Source organism: Plasmodium brasilianum, chromosome 7 (assembly GCF_023973825.1).
Source record: "Plasmodium brasilianum strain Bolivian I chromosome 7, whole genome shotgun sequence".
Taxonomy (NCBI): domain Eukaryota; phylum Apicomplexa; class Aconoidasida; order Haemosporida; family Plasmodiidae; genus Plasmodium; species Plasmodium brasilianum.
Genome location: NC_090120.1, coordinates 295,037 through 317,532, shown reverse-complemented (window position 1 = coordinate 317,532; position 22,496 = coordinate 295,037). Strand labels below are relative to the sequence as shown.

Sequence of the window (22,496 nt, the reverse complement as noted above, 5' to 3'; positions counted from 1 at the left end):
AATATCACAATAACTAACAGAATACCATAGAAAATATATTTTGTGATATAGGATTAGAATGACTATATAAATGTTATATATTTATTAAAAGGTATTATATCTTTAAGTTGCAACGTTATTTTATTTGTTTATCTATTCAACTAATTAAAAGCTTGTGATCATAATTTTATATTCACTACTATTGAATTATATAGTATAAATTTAACCATAAGTGTTGTATTTAATTATTCTAAACATATCAATATATATAGACAAGTAGGTTATACAAAGCGTAAATATATATTTAGAAAGAGGAATGAAACTGTTTTATTTGATAAATATATTTCTTTAATAAATTTCACTTTTTTCATTAATAAAATTTTCACATGAAACACATTTTAGCATTTATTTAACACATAAATAACTTTTAATTTTTATATATTTTTTGAATTAATATTCCATGAATATACATTCATACATTATAACTATATATTTAATTATTTATTAAATGTAAACGTTATTAAAAATACTACATATAAATTTGTTATTCTTATAAAGAATATCTCATTATATATACTTAAAATAAAAAAAAAGTCTATTTAATTAATATAGATATCTATTTCTATTATATATATAATTTTTAAAGTAATTAAACTATGAGTAATATTATATTATGTGTTGTCAAATTTTATCGAAACTTTCGAAAATATTATAAATTTTTGGATTTTTTATACTTATAGTTTTCATATAGTATATTACAGCTTATTATATAAAAAAATGTAATTTGATTACTAAATATAAAAATAATATATTTTAAAAATAATCCAAAATATTACAACTTTCACTGAAAAAATAAAATTTTTTTTTTATCATTGTCCCCTGGAGCTTACTTCCAATTGGAACATGCAAGACATTGTATAAAGAACATTTTTTAACTAGTATATATTAATAAATTAATTAGTTTAGGAGAATAATTTATTTATGTATAACATGTTTTACTTAATAAATACAAATATATGAATATTATAAAAAACATTATATATGTAATAATAGTTATATTATGTATATGAATAATGATTATTAGTAGTATACGTTACATAACAAAGGTTATAAATTTCCCATATTCTAAAAAAAATAATCTAAAATGTTTCGCGAATAAAATTTTAAAATAAAACTTAAGGAGAATATTTAACAATTAAAATAAATAAAATATTTTATTAACATGATGTGACGTTAAAAATATTATTATTCGTTAATTCTGAATAAGTTTATGAATATCTTTACTAAGCAGATTAATCAGAAGAATTGTTAAAAACCCTGTTTAAATTAAATATTTAAGATAAATAAATAAATATATGTAAATTAAATGAAATTCTATTTATAAAAAATATTTAAAATTATTATTTTTTTTCGAGGTACATTTTTATAATTATAATTATTTATTTATATTTATTGCAATTTCGTTAAAAAGGGAAAATTAATTTATACATGTATATACTATGAAGGAAATTTATAATAAATAATAAAAAATAAAAATATTACATTTTCGCGGTAAATAAAAGATTAATTTATGTAAAAATAAAATGAGAAAAAAATAAATTAAAATAAAAAAAAGTAAAATATTTCTTTTTAATTTCGAATATTTCAGAATGAAAAGAAAACTGCTTTGTATATATATGAACTGTAATAATTATTTATTTATTTTAATGCGTTATATTTTTATTGAACTTGATATTAGCATGCTAAAATTTTCATATTTAATAGAAAGAATTTTTATAATGTTCTATTGCATAGATACTCAAAAACATAAAAAAATATTCTTTAATATTTTCTTTATTTATATTGTCAATAATATTTTAGTACATTTATTATTAAAAAGAAAAAAAGTCATAGGAAATTTTAAAGGAAACCTGTTATTTATGCAATATAGTGAGTTTACTTTCATCATTACTTTAGTAACTATATAATATTAAATAGATATTGAAAAATATTTTACCATATATAACATTTATTATTCAGATTAATTTAATTTTTTGTTCAGTTAAATATGAAATAATAATTTCATTATAATTAAAAAATAAGAATATTTTTATCCTTATATTTAAGAAAATTAACAGATATTTTTTTTAATTATAAATTATTTTAAAAATAATTCATCTCATTGTTTTATTTAAACGTTAATACATTAGCGTGTGAGAAAAAATGCAGAATGGAAACAGTGAAATAAAAAAAAAATTAAAATTTGATTTTTTACCTAATATAGACTCTAAAAAAAGCAAAAATTTTGTAGTTTTTTACATAGTATACCTATAGAAAAAATGAATTATAATTAAAATAAATGTATGAATTTTATATTAATAAATTAAAAATAATTTTTTTTTATTTGTTTCCCTTTTTTATTTTTGTAATATTACAGTTTCATTAATATATTTTTAATAATTTAATATGCATTTGGTTAAGGATAATAATGCATGTATGATTTCATTTATCTATCTATAATAAAAGATATAGTTTCAGTGGAAATAGTTTATTCTTGGTGATGGAATAATTACTATAACAAAAAAAAAAAAACATTTTGTAATTTCGTTAGATAATTATAGTGGATTGCAAAAAATTATTTAAATGTACAAAAGTGCTTGAGCAGAAATAAAATAATTCCCCGTTAAATTTTTATATTAAACAAATTATTTCCTACTAATGAAATATATTAATTTTAATTTAATATATATATAATGAAGTTGTTTTATATCACATATTAATTATTTTTCAGCACTTATTATTACATTGCGTCAACGCTTAATTTATTTAGGTTCAATCAATTATAATAATGTAATAAAAACGATAAAATTATAATTTACATTATAAAATAAATTAGGTGACATTTTTAATTAAGAAATATTTAGATAGATATAAATACTAAAAAAAGAAAAGAAAGCACTAAACACTTCATTTTAATATATATTGTATTATTTATACATATATTATTATATATGTATAATTTTAATTTTTTAATTTAGGACATCGTTAAATTGAAAGGGAATCATATAAATGGAAAAAACAACTTATGTATAACTTCATTTTTCATAGAAATAATAATTTTCGCTACTTAATTTATATTCTACTTTTAGCGTAGAAGAATGTGAATATATTCATTCTTTATAATAAATAAAGATATTTGTATAATTAATTTTTCTAAATTTAATTTTCAGGGTGAAATATTACAAAATTTACCTTCAAATGAGATATATATAAAATTAAAATCTGAGATCAATAAATTAAATAATAATTTCAGTTATAATATATTTGATTCGGTAAGAACGCAATATAAAGATAATTATATTAATTGCGAAAAGGTTGCAAGAAATTTAAAAAAAATACCTGAATAAAATAAATTATGGAACTACAATTACCGTTGTTTATATTATATATACTGTGTATATGAAAAAATAAGCAAATTCATGGAAAACAATTCATCAAATACTGATGTAACAGATGTTGTTACTAAAATTCTTAATACCCAAAATTCTGTTATCGAGGATTATAGGATATTAAATTGCAGTTATAATTTTGATGACGAAATTTTAAAGGAATTGTATAATAGAAAAAGTGAGAGATATTTGTATGAATATTTTGCATATTATGAGAGTATTAAAAGTAAACATTTTTGTATTTCTGTTGTGATTGATAAATATAAGAAATACATTAATGCCATTAAAAGTTTCTATAATGGAAAAAGGAGGGAATATTGTGAGAGAAATATATCAAAGTTTCCTAATTATTTTTTGAACTGTATTAATGTGTTTAATCTAGGTAAACTATTATCTAAATTTGATTTTGAAAATAAGCAAGGTAGTAATGGACTAAAAAGTATTATATATAAAACGACTGAAGATAATCCTGATTTTACGCCAATAAATGAAGAATTCTTGAAGTCAATTTATTTAACTGCATGTTCTACTGTGAGTAATGGGGCATCTTCACCAAATAATGATGGTATGTCATGTAATTTATTCGGAGAAAATGTCAAACAAAGTTTTAGTATGACTGCAGCTGGAAGTGCTGCACTACAAGATATCCATGGAAATGTTTCTTCAGATGTTCAAGTAGCAATATCCAGTACGTATTTAGTAGAAGTTCTATCTGAAAAAAATAGGAAAGAAGTGGGTGATAATAATCAAGGAGAAAAAAATAAAATATCATTTGACGAAATCAAATATAATGAATTTAGATGGAATTTTGGAAGCGGAGCAATGTATTGTCTACGTAACACACGAGAGAATGATAAGAACGGAAAATGTGTATATTTAGAAGAATTGATAGACGATGGTTTTTTTATAAAAGAAAAAGTTTATACAGGTTACAAATTTACAGCAGGAAAAAAATGGGATCTCCAATATTTAGCAAGAGCAGTTAACACGAAAATAGAATGGAAATCATTGAAATCGATGTCACCAATATTTAAAGATTCAAGAAATTCCCAAGTTGTATATCCTAATAAAGCTACGAATACAGATATTTGTAATACATATGGACAGATATTTTCTAGAAAAGATGAAGAATATAATACATTAAACAACACATTTTTTCGTATGTCTATCGTAGTTGTTTTAGTAATGGGATTAATTTTTGTGTTTTTCCTTTATTACAAAGTAAATAACAAATTGCATTATGTAAAATGAATAAATTATATGTTATCATTTATAAAATATTTTTCTAAAAGTGTGATAAATAAAAAATAATCAAATTATAAATGTTTTACGTTTTTCTTTTGTAAATTAGTTTACTCCTTTTGGATCATATGTGGGTAAAATTAGAAAAAGGAAAAAAAGAGATTGAATTAATTACTGTAAATTAAATACGAAAGGATTATCTAGGAGATTCATTAAATATACCTATATTCATTCTGACAGGAGGCGATTTGCAGGGTAAATCTAGTATATGGAGCTTCATTTAATTAGTGTTATACAGATTATCAAATGATTTAGATTAAAGAAATTAAAAAGCATGCAAAATTGCGATAAATGTATATTTCTATTAAATAGCCATAATTAAGACAAGAAGAAATAATGCTACATAATTAAATTATAGTCATTTTCCTTTTTAACTTTTAATACTTGTTTTTATTTATTTTTTTTATATTTTTTAACAGTATTATTAGATGAATTTATTTATAATAATTTTTTTTTTTAAATTATTGTAGTTTTAGCTGACACTGTTATTATTTCTCATATGTAAAAAAATATGTTTTATTTTGTTATTTAGTAATAATTTAAGGCTCTATTATATCATGAGTTGTAGTATTATATTTGTAAAGTATTTTTATTTATTTTAATTTTACTCATGATATAGTCGAATAAGTTCATTCAATAGTATGTTAAAGCTTCAAATATAAGAAACGCATTGAATTTATATTTAATATAAATATAAATATAAATTTGAATTAATAGATATAATGAATAAATTTAGAACAAGTATATTAGAAAATAAAATAGTACACTTATAAAAATCTCAATATGTAAGCTTGACATAACTCTTAAAATGATAATTCTTAGATTTATTCATACTTATAAAAAAGGATAAATAGAAAGATAAAATTAAAGATTATATTTTCATCCATGTACAAATGCTTTGAATGTCTAACAATATTTATATATACTTATTTTGTATTATTCTTTTAAGTAAAATAATATTCTATATGGTGAACATTGTTTTTATATATAAAAGATAAAGTTAACGAACGTGCTGAACTCTATAAGAAACAAGAATTTTATTAAATATATCCTTAATTAAAGTTGAATATTAAAGATGTACAAAAAAGGATTAACATAATATATATTAAATATTATATTAATATATTATAAATATAAATAGCAAAATGTACTAAAAAAACTGCTTTATTAAAAATGTTAATATAATTAGTTGTATCTAAAAAAAAAAAAAAAAAAGCAACAAGTAATAAGTATTATGTGTGAAACTTAAATTAAGTATTCTATATATTTATATATTACTACTGTTCGTTGTTACCATTGTAAACAGAAATTTAATTAAAGTTCCATTGTAAAATATTATATAAATACATTTTTATTATTAAAAAGAACACTTAATTATATATATTTTTTTAAAATATATATGAAATAAAAAGAAAAAAGAGAAATAAAAAGCTGCGAAAAATAAATATCCCATAGAACAATTGAGAATTTGAAGGAAATAACATATTATCTTCATTGAAAAATATATAACTTACACTTTTATAGTTTATTTCATAATAAAAGTTGTATTCTACTTTCTTTTGCACATGTTATGTTTTAAAATTTTTTTCATGTAAAAAGGTTTGTATAACTCTTTAAAATATATATGCATTATATATTAAAAGCGTTCAAAAAATAATGAACAAATGTTTTCTATAATGTTAACTTTTGTATAAAAAATTCAGTGAAATGAAAATGTAATTATATCATTTTCCATTATTTCATTATGTAATTCAATAGAAATATATTGAAAATAATAATTATATATTTTTTGTCTTTTTTTATAAATTGATTAATTTTTCTGAATTATGAACATATTGAATCAGACGTATGACGATTTCCTGTTATTTCTTTTTTTTTTTTTTTTTTAGTAATAGTATTTGTTTAGTACTATAAATATTGTCCCTTGTATTATAAATTAATAAAGAGTAAAACCAATAGGATATGAAATAAATTTCTTGTTATATGAATTTTTTGTATTATATGATAATAATTACTATTTATATTTAATCTTAAATATACGCCTTTATTAGTTTGTGTTTGTATAAAATAGTACATTATGAATATTTTCTAAATTGTTTAATCAGAAAAATTAGTAAATCTTCCATATTACTGAATTTTTATTACCATTTTTTTTTATTTTAAATATATGTTCAGCTTTATACATTTATATGTAAAATTATATAGCTATTAATATTTCATTAAATTTAAGGTTCCATGCAACATTTTTGTACTTAATTTGTTTTTGCCTTTGTTTTTTGAATTATATTAATATTTCTTAAACTTATGTATTTTTACTTTTTTAAAAGAAACAAAAAGTTTGGAAATTATGAGCTTTAAAACTTTTTATTAAATAACAATAAATACTGTTTGAATTTATATAAAAGTTATAATATTGCACATAAATGCAATGCTTATTTTAGAAAATATTTAAAAATAGACATATCCTTAGATTTTTGCTAACCATGAATTTTATAAATTTATAACAGTTTATAAAAGGTGTTTTTTTTTAATAGATAGATACTAATGCATATTTTATATAATAATTTTTTTTTGATATAGCTATATATCCTTTATAATTTGTTTTTACTTTGATAATAATTAATATTACCATAAAGAGAAACTATGAAAAAAATGTCAAAAAAATTATAATTATTATTTAGAACAAATTAAAAGTCCATATCTAGCTTCTACTTATATATTAATGAATTTTTTAATTTTTAAGTTTTGTTTTAGATAAATGAACTAATTTTATTGTTTATAAAATAGGTTTTGAATTGATTTAATCCTATGTAATATTGTTATTCGTATAAGTTTTTCCTTTTTCTTTATTTTGAATAATATTAATAAAAAAGAAAAAGTGACATATCTTCTTTATTAAATAATAATTTCAAATGTTTTAAACATTAACATTTTAGTTTTATTTTTATTTTTTTTTATATAATAAACCTATATAGTAATATACTAAGTAAATTTTATGCTTAATTTGAACTTGTAAAAATTTATATGTTCTATATCTAAAAAAAATCATTTTATTATATTTAATATAAATAAATAGAACACTACTAATTATAAAAAGAATTTCATATACATATTTCATATTATAAAAAATAGTTAATATTTTTATTAACTAATATACAATACAATTAAGGATTTATGAAATGAAAAAGAATTTTATATATGTCGTTAACATTAAAATATCTGTATCTACTTTTTTAATTTTTATATATATCTATAAAAATAAAGTGGTATTATTATAATATTTTAGTTTTTTTTCATATCTTTTTTTTTTTAATGTTTTATTTTTAAATAATATATTTTCTTAGTATTTAAATATTTTTCATTTTATATAAAATTTTTTTACATTTTTTTATTAGGTTAACTCTAGTAAATCTTTTTGTAAAAATTATTATATGCATGGCTCTATATCTTTAAGATCTCATTGATCACTAGCAGAAGATATATTGAATGTTAATTCTACTGAATATAAATCAGATAACAGGGGAAATACAAAATTGCTGAATGAACGGGAAGATATATGTAAATATGACAAAGAAAAGCTATCTGAAATAGGAAAACTAGAATACATTTTATTAAATATGAAAAAAGGGAATAAACAACTTAAGATGAAAAAGTTCCCTTTACTTAAAAGAATAGATAATTTTTTTGAAAAACTAATATGCAATAAATTAGATTCCATAAATAAAATTACAAATAACATGAAAAGTAGTAAAAGAAATGTACTCAGAATATGCTGAAAGTAGTTGTAACTTTTACTCCACTAATTATAGTTTTATTTATAGTAACATTAGCAGTTTTCATATTATTTGTTGTATCTAACTGGGGTGTAGAATTGTGGAGCTTACGTGCACATTCTTTCCAAGGTCTTTTCTCAGTATTACGAATTGAAAATGTACGTACTTTACCAAAATTAAAGAATGCATCTTTATGATTAATGTATGTGTCATCGATAACAATATGTTCATTATATTTATTTATTGTGGCTCTCATAAATGTATTAGTTATTTTTTATTTTTTAATGAAAATAGCAAAATATAAAATAATAAAGGGAAATTATTCAAAATTTTATGCTAATTAGTTAATTACTTTTTTAAGAATAACTTTATATATATAATATTAAATTATATATAATATCTTTAAAATATTATATACATATGAAAAATATATATGATTACTTAATTCATATATTATCACCTTATATATACATAAATATCTTTATATAAAATATAAATATGGGCATTATAAATTCTTAATGAACTTCATTGTTATATCATTTATATTTGTATAAATAAAAATTGTTTGAATATCATTCGATATATTGGAATAATATGTATATACCTTTTAAAATATATTTGTACGTAAAATATATATGTATTACATAAAATTCATATAAAAATGGTATGTTAGCATTAATTCGTTAAATTAATTTGAAAATTCATAATGTTTACTGGAATAAATTTTCCTTATACTGTTTTCATATCTTTTAATGTTTTGAGACCGAAATGGATATTCCGTGAACTAGTTAAAAATTTATATGATCTGCTTTATGTTAATTGTGAGTATCTTTTTTTATATATAATAAAATGAAATAATAGTTATTATTTTTAAAAAAAAAAAAAAATTTAATTTTTATTTATTATTAAGGGTACTATGAAGTGTGAACTGTATTACTCATTTAGTGCAAATATGTTTTTAATATTTATTTAAAATTTCGTTTGTCTTATAAGTGAAATTATAAATAATAATGTAATATTCACTAAGAGAATCAATTATTTATCGATGATTATTAATTTAGACTTTTATAAATTTTTTTAGATGATATTACACTATGTACATTTAATATATTAATTACTTTATATGTACCAATTAATTAATTTTATAAGAATTACCTAAATATAGTTTATAAAGTAATACTATATGTATGTATTCTACTTCATTTTTACCTAATATTTAATATTACATATTACGATACTTAATTATAATACGTAATTTTATTTATATAATACATATGTATATATATGAAATAAATATATTATTATATATATATAATTTTATATTTCAAAATAATATAAATAAAAATAATTGTTTGTAACGAAACATTTATATTATATATAGCACCTTTTTTAGAAGAAATAACATGGATTGTAACAGTTCCGCTATATATTCGTTTACAATGGGACAAAATAAATGAGTTAAAAGAAATCTTATTGTAACGTTTCGTTTTTTGTGAATTTTACTTGATATCATGTGTTTGCTTACATATTGAATTTTATAAAATTAAATGTATATGTAAAACAAAAATATATAATTTTTAATTATATATAAACATTAATTTTTTATGTTAGTTTGTAAAATATATTTTAGAACAAAATAAAAATCCAACATTAAATGTATTTAAAGTTGATAAAAATTTAGTTTCTATTTTTAATAGTGTATCTATTATTTTTGTAACTTATCTAAGTAAAAGTAGACATAAATATATTAAAAAAGGAAAATTTAAGGAAAAATTAGAATTTTTTTGTGAAATCTTTAACTAGTAATCTTTATCACAACTCAGATGAAATTTGTGTGACTGAAAGTATCTATAGAAAATCATTTTATTTTTTATGTATTTTGTGAACTCGATATGGAACTTTTGAAGATATGATTTATCTGGTTCTTTAAAATGCATTTTTTATATTAATAATAATTTAAATAATATAATATAATATTTTTTATGATTGTAATTATTATATATAAATTGTTCTCTATTGTCAAAAGTTAATGTTTTTTTATTTTTATTATATTAATGTATAAATTATTATAATTAATGTACACAATGCATTTATTTTTTATTGTCCCTGGTTTATTAAAATAAACCATAAAAATTATGTAATAATTTAAATATCTTTTCAATCTAGTATATTATTATTTTTTATTTTTTTCAAATAAACATAATGCTTGAAAAAATAAACAAAAAAGAAAAAAAGAATATATTTAAATAAAATAAACAATGAAAAAAAAATAAAAGAAAAACAAAACATACGAGTGGGTACATTAATATAAATGTGACAAAAACACATATAATAAATAGATATATAGACATTATCATGCATTTGAGAAATTTAATAATTTATTAAAGTTTTTATTTTAATATACAACTTGGAGAATATTATTAAAAAAATATTTATTGGAGAAGATACTTAAATAAAATTATGGAGTAGTGGATTATTATATATTCATGGTCGAATATATCTAATAAGTACATTAACGTTTATAGAAGGAAAACTGCACCTTATTAAAAAAAGCATATGCAATTAGAATAATAAATTTCCATTTTTTAAATTATTCATATTGGTCACATTGTATATATAGAGTATAACATTAGACATTAATATAAATTAGTATATGAAGGGATGGTTATGTTATATATGGCATATCTTATCAAGAAAATTCATAATATATGTACTACTATAGAATATTTTAATCGAAATAAATACGAAATCAATACCTATATGAAATATTTGTAAAATACATAATAATATATTTTATAAATAATATATTATTAAACGACTTTTTCTGAAAAATTAATAGTTTTATAGAAACCTGTTATAAATTAAAAGAAGAAAATTAAATTATTCTAATTTTATTAGTTAAGTTTTATTTTTTTTAAGTAGACACAAGCAAGGATAAATATTATGAATTTATTTTTAAATAATTTATAAATTTTAAATATATAAACATACTTTTTGCTTTTTATCATTTTATTTATGTAAAATTATAAATACATAATAAAAAAAATCTGTAAGAATCGAGGATTATTTATAATTTCTTGCAAGTTTGGGAATTTTAAATAATTAGAAGCAAAAAAAGTGATAAAACTGATTATTATATTATTGTTGTTTCTAATTGTATTGTTAATTATATTTTAGAAAAATGATATATATATGAATTATACGAAATTATATATATAAAAATACTATATGTTTTTTATTTAATTTTTCCATAATTAAAATATTATATAAATAAAATATATATGGAAATACATTAATACATAATATATGTAAACATTTTTGTCCATTTTACATAATAAAAAAACTTTAAATATGTGAATATGTATGGAAAATTCCAATTTATAATCAGCGATATTTATAATAACTACATATTCTAGAGAATTATATAATAATATGTATATATTTTAATATATATTTTGTTATTATGTAATTTATATATAAATATATTAAATAATATTATTCTAGTTTTTAATGATATATAAAATTACATATAGCTTATATGGTTCATAATAATACTTTAGTTTGATAAAGTTCATTGTTATAAAAAAAATATATTTTTTTTTAACATATAATTCATAGACGCGGATTCGATGCTCAGGTTAATTCTAAGAAATACAAAAGATTTATTAGTGTATTTTTATTTTAATTACAATCTGCATATAAAGAATTATTATGGGTATTACTGTTCTTGTCCAATAAATAATAATATATATACCTTAAATTTTTTATTATTATGACAGTTGTATTATTATTGACTTAATTTAATTTTATTAGAATTACTTCATTGTCCTTGATAATATAAATTGATAGCATAAAATGTTTTGAATCTTTATTCTTTATAAAATTAAAAAAATAAAAGAAAGTTCAATTCTGTTACAAAAAGGAAAAATGGAAAAATTTTAAAATAAATAAATACTCTTATTAAGACTTGAAAATGTAAAACAAATTAAAGTATTAACTTCTTTCTATTAAATGGAACTTATAAGTAATTATAATTTATTTAATTATATAAATTATAAACTGCTTACATTGTTAATTTTTATATATTAGCAAATTTATATGTAAAAGAATATTTGTTAATACATAAATATATTTCTTGGTAAAATGATTATGGTCAGAAAATAATACTAAACGTGAATCATTGTAAGTGTTAACATATGCAAATATAATAAAATGGAATAAAAATATATTTATGTCAATTTTTGCAACTTTGTAACTTAAAGAAATTATTTTAACATTAATAATTATTTTATTTTATTTTATTTTTTCTCATGTTTTATTTCCAAAACTATTTGCTTAAAATAGAAATATATATATTTGGACGCAAAAAATGCTTTCGTTTTTTTGTTTTTTATTTTAGAATTACTGTAGTAAATCAATGTGTAAGAAGAATAAGATAGATGACAACTTATATTTAACGGCATATCATCTACTAGAAGAAAATTCATTATATTAAATGTAAATTATGTTATAACTGGTAACAGGTGGAATTCTAAATTGCTAAATGAAGATATATCTAAAAATGACGAAGACAATATATCAAAAATAGAAGATCTAAAAAATGGGTGTATTAAGTGTAGATGCATTCGATAAATTAGACAAGAAAACGAAGCCATTTTTATTCAGTAGAATGGATACATTTTTTGGAAAAAAAATCTATAATATATTAGATTCATTAGATAAAAATAGGAAAAATATAAAAATTAATAAAAAAAACAGCAAATAAAAATATACGTAGAAAGAAACCTTCAGTTGTTATTCCAATCTTTTTAGTTTTATTGATATTATTAGTGTTTTCATTGTTAAGTAATGGATTTGGACTTAAATATAAAGCGCTTAATGCACTAGCAAAGACAAAGAAGACCGGTGGATCAGATGTACTACAAATTCGAAGTTTTACCTCAATTGGTGTAGCTCATGTATCTAAAGAAACTAAAATTCTTTTAGTAGTTGGTTCAGTAGTTTTTGAATTTGCATTAAGTTTATTTATCATAGGTATTATATATACTATTATGAAAATTGTAAAATATGAAAAGATAAAAAGAATGTAATCTTAATAATTATACTAATGAGTTAAGTTATTTCGTAAGAAAAATTTTTAAGTTCTAAAAGGGAGTTATGTAGTATTCTTAAAAATATTATATTTATAAGAAGAGTAAATGGAATTACATAATTTTTACGATAGCACATATACAAACATCTCTATTTTGATTTAAAACATAAAAATATACATTCCTTTTATTTATTGAATTTGATTAAATTATAATATAAATTAGTATTTTAATGTTGTTTTTGTCTTTAATTAAATCCATTAACATATAGTTTGTCTTCTCTTAATTATATTTTTTTTTGTAGAGTATATGTCGTTATATAAAGTTCATAAAAATAGGTGCAATTTCCATTTTGTTAAATTATTGGGAAAATTCATGTTTTGACATTAGATGATTCCCTTATTCTGTTTTTGTATCTTTTATTTATTTTTAGTAAAAAATGATTATTTCTTGATAGAATTAAAAAAATTGTATGATTTGTTTTAAAATATTTATACGTGCCTTTTTCGTATAGTATAAAACAAAAAGAGTGTAATTTAAGGTTTTTTTAATAATAAAAGTTAAGTTAACATTTATAATAAATATTATTATTTTAAATACATAAGAATAAGTATATACTGAATAAAAGCTTTTAATGTATGTTTAAGTTATTGGTGATCTATAAATGGAATTACAAAATTGATTTATATTAATATAATTACAATAATTTTGACTTATGTACAACATTTTCTTTTTTGATTTCTTAACTTTTTATTTAGAAGAATAATATTTTATGATCAAAAACTAGATTTTATATTGGAAGATCTGAATAATTCACTAAATGCATAATATTTTTTAATTTATCATTTTTTTCTATTATAGTATGCAGGAAAAAATATTTTGACAAATTGCAATTTTGCTGTTAGCGATATTTTAATCAAAATATAATTTTATGTTCATTTATTTGTACCTCTAAATGATGTTTTTAATACAATGTATTTTTAAATAAATAAACCAAAAATAATTTATTGGTTCATATATTATATGCAGTAAAATTACGAAATCATATATTTTACAAAAATTTTTGTTATTATCTGTATTTATTATGTACACTTAATACTACGTATTTAATATGCGTATGGTAAATATATTTCACTCTAAATATCTATAACTTGATTATGATGTATTTACTATTTTTACACCAATTTTAATTTTAATCTCCTTTTTTCTATTCTTTTTTAAATTTTATTAATATTTCTTCTAAAAGTATAGATTTTATTTAAAAAGAATATATACATAATGTAAACAAATTTTAAAAATTTTAACTTAGAAATAATGGAATAATTTAAATTTAATTATAGATTATAATTTTAAAAATTTACAATACATATATAAGAACTTTGTTTTTTATATTTTATTTTAAAATTGATATTTTTTAGTACATTAGTATCATATAATTATGATTTTTTAAATATAAAATAAATCATAAGAAAAACGTGTTTTAAAATTAAAATTATTCAAAATTTGTAAAAATGTTTCCATTATAGTTCATCATTACTATTATTATATTGTTGTAATAATTAATATTTTTTAAAAATAATAATTATTTGTTCCAAAATATAATGTTTATAAAAAAATAATTATTAATAAGGAGTTGAAATTAGAATTAGCATTAATTCTCTTAATATGCAAAAAATTGTAATATCTACATTTTGTACATTATGTATTTTATACAAAATGAATGTTTTCATGTATTAAGAAATCATAATTTTATTTTTTAATTTTATTTTTTAATTTTATTTTTGAATAGGATTAATATAATAATTACTTAGTTAATTTACTACACTAAATAAAGAAATTCGTATTTTAAATGATTATTAATACATTTAAATTATGTTATTAAATTAATGTTATTTTTTATAAATAATATTAAGGTCAAAATATGATAATAAAATTTTAGAGTTCTCTTACATTTTCCATGTTGTAAAATATATTATACTTATTATATGCATATTATTAATTCCTTATGAAAAAAAAATATAGCACTCCTTGTCACTGAAAAAATATTTATTATTAATAATTTGTTATTAATCAGATATAATACAATACTAAAAATCTACATTATGATAAAGAAATTTAAGTTATTCTTTTTTTTTTTAAATTGCGGCATTTAACTTTTTAATATAGTTATGCCGTTTTAATAGTGAAGTGGTATAATATATCTTTATTAATGATACATTTACTATTAATTTTTGTGTTTTCTTTATTTCTATTATTATTTCGTATTAGCATGGATTTATTTATTTTTTTATATTATGAATAATTCTTTTGTTATTTTAGAGTAACTTTTGTAAATATTTAGATGAAAAGAACATTAATGATGAAAAATTATATATAAGAACTTATCGTTTACTATCAAAGAATAAAAAGGAAAAGTGCTCGAATATCATATGGAAAAAAGTAGATATTCCAAATAATGGAGAATACGAAAATAAACATGTATATAAAAATGGAGGAGTATCCAAAGGAAAAAGTAATCTGCAAAAAGAATATATATCAAATAGCTCAGGAGGATATAATCACGTAGGGAAATGTAAATCTTCGGACTACAATAAGATAAATATCAATTATGGCAAAAGAATATTAGACAAAATATATTATAAAAATTTAGTTAGGTATAGTAAAAATGCTGATTTTAAGTTCATAACGAAGTGTATACAATAAAAAGATGGAGCATTTTTTGCTTTATTTGTCTTCCATTTAATAGTTGGAGTAGCATTTGCTATGTTAATATATTTGTTGTATGATGAGCTCCGCTCCATATCTTCTAGAGATGTATTAAAATATTTTGGATCATTATATATATTATGGATTATAGTTTTAGTAAGGCTTTTTTATATCTTAAGAAAAACCGTAAAATATATAATGTTATTACATTTAAAAAGTAAAATGAACTATACAGAATAATCTTTTTTACGTAAAATAGTATTTTATAACGATTAAAATATATAATTTTCTAATTGATGTACACAATTAAGAAACATACATATAATTTCAGAGATATAGTAGGTGTACCTGCAGGTGATGTTTTTTTTTGATCCTCAACAGTAAAATGTTACACTTTTAATTTTTTCATAAATTTAAATATTTTAATTTTATTCACATTTAATTTCAAAGTATTTTTTGCTTTTACAACTATATTGTCATTTATATATATAATTCTGCATATAACAAGATTTTATTGTAAAATATAACTTGATATAAATATATAAAATCACAGTTTATATATTTTCATTGATATGTGTGTCAATTTATATTTGTAATTGTAAAACAAACAGGAAGGACCTTATTTTATCTTATTTTAGACTTATTTACTATTTTTTGAATTAATTAAAAAATGTACGATTAGTCTTTATTATTAAGAATATACGTCACTCGTTTTTCGTTTGAAGAAAGGAAGTGAATGAATGTACTAATTTTGTTATATATACGTTTTCATTTTTTTACTTTTTATGTTTGTATATATATAGCAGATTAACAAGTTGAATCGATCTTATCACAATACATTTTTGTTTTTTACTTAAAAGATAGATCTGCTTTCTAAGAGCTAAGTTTAAATTTAAAAAAAAGAAAGCCAACGAAACATAATATACTAGATAATATATGTAATTTCAGATCATATATATTATAACCAATTTCTATTTATTTTGCTTTCTTATATTTTCGTTATTATAAAATAATTTGTTCAATCAATAATAAAAATTTTTTATAAGCCACAAAAAGGCATAGATTATTTATAACATTTTAAATAGAAGATGAAAGATAAACAAGATTTTCTTTTATTTTAATAATTTTATTTTAATATATACTTTTATTGAATTAAAAATATTATTATATTTAAGTATTATTATACATTACAATTTCTGGTCATAGTAGGTTCCACTACTTAATGTAACAAAAAATATCAATTTTATTTCTTTTTTAGTTATTTTTGCATGAGCTCCCTCACTAATATTTTTATATACGAAAAGGAATAAATATTCAATTAATAAAATTGGTTAATTTATTAATGTTTGTTCTATATTTTACTCATTATATTTATTGATCTATATATTTTATAATATATTTATTAATTAATTTAACTTTATTTATATATATATTTTTTTATTAGCCTTATATTCTTTAAATATATGAAAACTTATATACAGTATAAATGTGCTAAATAAGTTTTGAATATTGTAGATTTATTAAAAGAAATTAATATTAATAAAGTACTAAATTAAAATAAGAAAAATATCGTTGCAAAAATATATTAGTTGAAAATCGAAATTTCACTTATTTCCTTGATTAATTTATATATTTTTGTCCTAATATATTTTAGTAATCCAATTATTAGTAATATAATATTTAAAAAGAATTAATATATTTATAGTAAATACTAATGTTAAATGTTCAATTAATGAAACAATAGTTCAATAAAATTTTGTTTGAACATATATATAGTATACAATAATATATTTTTAAATCACATACTGGAATAAAATATATTATATATCTTATAATTATATAATATTAATAACATCACTGATTAGAAGATACATAATCAATTATAATAGGATAAATATTCAAAAGAAATGTGTGATATACCTAGTATTATAACTAGAATAATTCAAAAAAATTAATATATATATATATATATATAATAATACCTTACGTTTATATTATATACATTTAATAAAGAAAAATTATATATTTCAATATTTATGGTTAAAATTATTTCTATGAAATAATGAGTATTTATTTGTATTATATAATTTTTAGTTGAAAGCATTTATAGAGGATTATTAATTTTGCAGTTCTAACCCGTTCCAATGAATAAAAGTATTCCTATATTTATCATTTTATTATTATACATACATGATTTTAATTTAATTATATTTATAGAAATATATTTAAATATTTATGATAAAATAAATTGATTTCCAGAAATGATTACTCTTCTTATTTATAACATAATAAATCATCTGAATGAATAAATATTTCTATTAAATATATAGTAAAATGAAAAAAGTTTTAATAAAAATATTTATTCCTAAGTATTCTTGCGAATTTAAATTAATTCAATTATTATAATTAAAACTAGTCTTTACACTTTTGTAATTTGTTTCATAATATAACCTATAAAGTGCCTTTTTACAAATTTTTACGTATTACTCCCTTTTTTATTTGGAATAAATTAAAATTATTAAGATATATGTTTATAAAAAAATAAAAGATTATAAAGGGTATTATATAGGTATTATTATGGATGTTATGATATGATTACAAATAATGTGATAGAATAAAAATATAATTATACTAATTATTTCAATTTCCCTTATTAATTTAATAAAATTATTTTAAATGTATTATTTTTTTTGTTTTTACAATTTTAATAAAATTTTTTTATATATAATAAATTTATAATTATTAGGCATTGTCTTATAAGAAAAAGTTATAATATATGGATACAATATAATTTTATTGTTATTGGAAGTTATTATGTAATATAAAAACATTAGTTGTTTATAGATTCTGTTAAAAATGTTTTTGTAACAGTATGTATATAAAAGAAATAGTATATTTTGAATTTTTTCAAAATTTTTCATTAGTAAATTATTTTTATTATACCTTTTTATATTTTAAATTTATATTTACTCTTTTATACTGTAATATATTATGCCTATAAATATTTTTGAATTTACTAAATTGTATACATGGTTTTATTCTAAGTTTTATTTTTCCTAATTTTTCTTTAATATATTAATATTTTTCCAAATATATGTTTATCTATATTTTTAAAAGGATTAAATAATATATGGAATTTATATTTATATATATATGCCATTAAATGAAAATAAATTATATTCAGATTTATATACAAATTATAATATTATAAAAACACTAAGTAAAAATATAACATTAATTATTATAGTACCCTTAAAAATATACGTTCATTACGGAATTCCTTGTAAAAATAAATTTTATTTATTTAATATATAATAGTTTATAAAAAAGCATGTTTTTCTTTTTGGATATGTACTAATCTGTATTTTAAATAATTAAAAATATTTTTCTTAACTTTATATATTTTTGCTACTATTCATACTGCTACAATAATTAGTATTATTTAAATGGAGGAAAGTCTACAAAAAAACTTATAAAATTAGAGTTATTTAGAAACAATGTAAAAGTTCATTGTTAGCTTCTAAATATATATGACTGTACATTTTCTACATTATATATGTTCTTTTAAATAAAAAAAAAAAAAAATGTGCTCTGAATAAATAATCATTTATTTGTTTGTAGCTTATATAATACTCCTCTTTTTTATATTATTTTTTTTTTTTTTTTTTTAATACAATAAACCATTTCTTAAATTATTCTGTATCAATTTTAATGTTAATCTTAATTTGCGAAATTTAATATAAGCTATATCTATATAAGTTCAATGTATTCCTTTTAAAATAATATAAAAAAATCAAAAATAATATAAGATGTTTATTTTACTATTTGAAGGAATTAAAATATAATTTACATTTTTATTAGTCGATATATAATATCATTAAAGAAACTTACAATGAAATAAGTTTTTAAGCTCTTCTATTTTATTAAAATATTTACATTAACACTTTTTATTATGGCCTACAATTATAACGGTAATATAGTATTATTATAATATTTCTAATTTTTTATTTTTTTGGGTTTGAACTTTTGTTTTTAGAAAGTGAATATTTTTAGTATAGAAATATATATACTTATAAATTATAAATGTTAATATTCTTTTTTTTAGTATGACTATGGTAAATTTACAGATAAGAATTATAAACTAGATGATTGTTCATATTTATCAACAAATAGATTTTTATCATAGAGTTCGCTGAATATAAAGTTAGCTGGAGATTTATTGTATGACAGGGGTGACAATAAATTAATAAATGAAAAGAAGGATATAATTAAAAATGGCAAATTCCCTAAATCACGAAGAAAAATAATAAAAGAAATTTTATTAAAATAAGAGGAAAAATATATATTACGTATAAAATAAAAAAACATTACTTAATAGAATGGATACGTTTTTTGAAAAAAAGATATTCCATCAATTAGATTTTGTTGATAGATTTATGAATAACATGGAAATTAATGAAAAAACTGCAAGAAGAATGATAAATAAAAAGATTTTTTTTAGGAGTTACTGCACATTTTTCAGTTTTACAGACAAGTTTAATGGTTTTAATATTATACTTTTTATTTGTAAAATTAAAAATAGATGAAGTTAACGGTGAAATAGGAATTACTAATGTTATACCAAATGAAGTATTATTTGTTTTTTCAGCAATTTCAATATTTGTTACTGCCTTAATAATATTAGTTATTATTTATACTTCCATAAAATGTGAAAAATATAAAAGAATAAAGAAAAATAATAGTAAAAATTGTAATAATATTGTTAATTCAGTGGACCATAAAAACATTTAATATGGAATAAAAATATATTCAGTATCCTTAATTATAATACATTCATAAGAAATGTACATATAGTTAATTTTTACAATACCAGTTACATACACATAAATATTTTAGAATGAAGTATAAAAATATGTATTTGTAATTCCTAGATAGTTTGATAGTTTTTATTTTTTAATTTGTATGTTAAGGAATCCTTTGATCTTAGTATATTGGCAAAATAGTTACATGTGTACGCAGGTGTATTTGTATACGAAGTATATGCATGTTCCATAGAATTCATATAAAAATGTGTATTTATTATATATTATTTAAATTAATAGGAAATTTTAAGTTACTCTTAAGTGGTGAAAATAATTTGTTTTCATTACTTTTTTATTCATTTAGTCAAAAAAGTTTATTTGGTAAACTAATTAAAAAACATATATTATTTTGTTCAAATTAATATTAAATGTCTTTTCTGTATTTTATAAAACAAGTAGAATGCATTTATTTTTTTTTTTTAATTTTGTCAAAAGAACAATTAGTTATTTTTGATTTTATATGATATTATGATAAAAGTATTATAATGCGTATTTAATACAAAACCTTATTTACTATGTGCTTAAATTTATGAACAGTTTAAGTATGAAATATAAATATGTAAAAAATTTTATATTTTTTTTAATAATGAATTAATTATAGATGAATACTAATTTTGAAAATAATAATTTAATGCGTCTAAATAAGACCTATATACATGTAATACAATGCTTACTAAAAATGTAATTTCAATTATATTATATAAGTTTTATCGAAATTTACAATTGAATGAAACCTTATAAGTACATATATAACTTTTATTTTTTAGTTAATATTAAATTTATAAGTATTTATTAAAATACTTAATTTTGTATAATATTTATGTTTATAAGAAATAATTAAATTATTATTATATACAGATAAATATATATATTTATGTTGCATATAATAACAAATAAAAATTACTGTTTATAATAAAAACTGTTACATTATTTATAAAAGAGTTTTAACAAGAAGTAACATATATGTTTAAGATTCTTATATATTTTTATTTTTAATGGGTTATAACGCATATAACTGTGCAAATTTTATTGTAACATTTTACTTTCTGTATGTTTTCCTTCATATTTTATATTTATATATATAATAAAATTTATAAGATAAAATACATATCTTAAAATAAATATATGTATTTTTTTAATATCATTTAATATATATATTTTTATAAAAAATGTTTTAGAACAATATTATAAGTTTCTGATGGAAATATATAGTTGGTAATAATTTAATATTACATAATCACTAGAATATCAGGTGTTTTACCAACATAAGAATGTATAAATGAACAAGTGTTTTCAAATTAGAACATGAAAAACATTTTAAACTTTGTTTAGAAATTATTATCTAATAATATTCAA

At 18.0% G+C, this 22,496-nt stretch overlaps 3 protein-coding genes across 3 annotated transcripts; all 3 read left to right on the top strand.

Annotated features, from left to right (window-relative positions):
• Positions 1-3,437: 3,437 nt before the first annotated feature.
• MKS88_001801 (PIR protein) lies at positions 3,438-4,815 on the top strand (the record flags this gene model as incomplete). The annotated part of the gene is made up of 2 exons (XM_067214761.1): positions 3,438-4,589; positions 4,759-4,815. The coding sequence occupies 2 exons, from the start codon at positions 3,438-3,440 to the stop codon at positions 4,813-4,815; spliced, it is 1,209 nt and encodes a 402-aa protein (XP_067074107.1).
• An 8,267-nt stretch (positions 4,816-13,082) lies between these two features.
• MKS88_001800 (uncharacterized protein) lies at positions 13,083-14,400 on the top strand (the record flags this gene model as incomplete). Its single annotated transcript, XM_067214760.1, has 3 exons — positions 13,083-13,146; positions 13,313-13,568; positions 14,331-14,400. 3 exons carry the CDS (start codon positions 13,083-13,085, stop codon positions 14,398-14,400), a joined length of 390 nt encoding a protein of 129 aa, XP_067074106.1.
• Positions 14,401-15,458: 1,058 nt separating this feature from the next.
• On the top strand, positions 15,459-16,275 carry MKS88_001799 (uncharacterized protein; the record flags this gene model as incomplete). Its single annotated transcript, XM_067214759.1, has 2 exons — positions 15,459-15,485; positions 15,892-16,275. The coding sequence occupies 2 exons, from the start codon at positions 15,459-15,461 to the stop codon at positions 16,273-16,275; spliced, it is 411 nt and encodes a 136-aa protein (XP_067074105.1).
• Between the last annotated feature and the right edge of the window lie 6,221 nt (positions 16,276-22,496).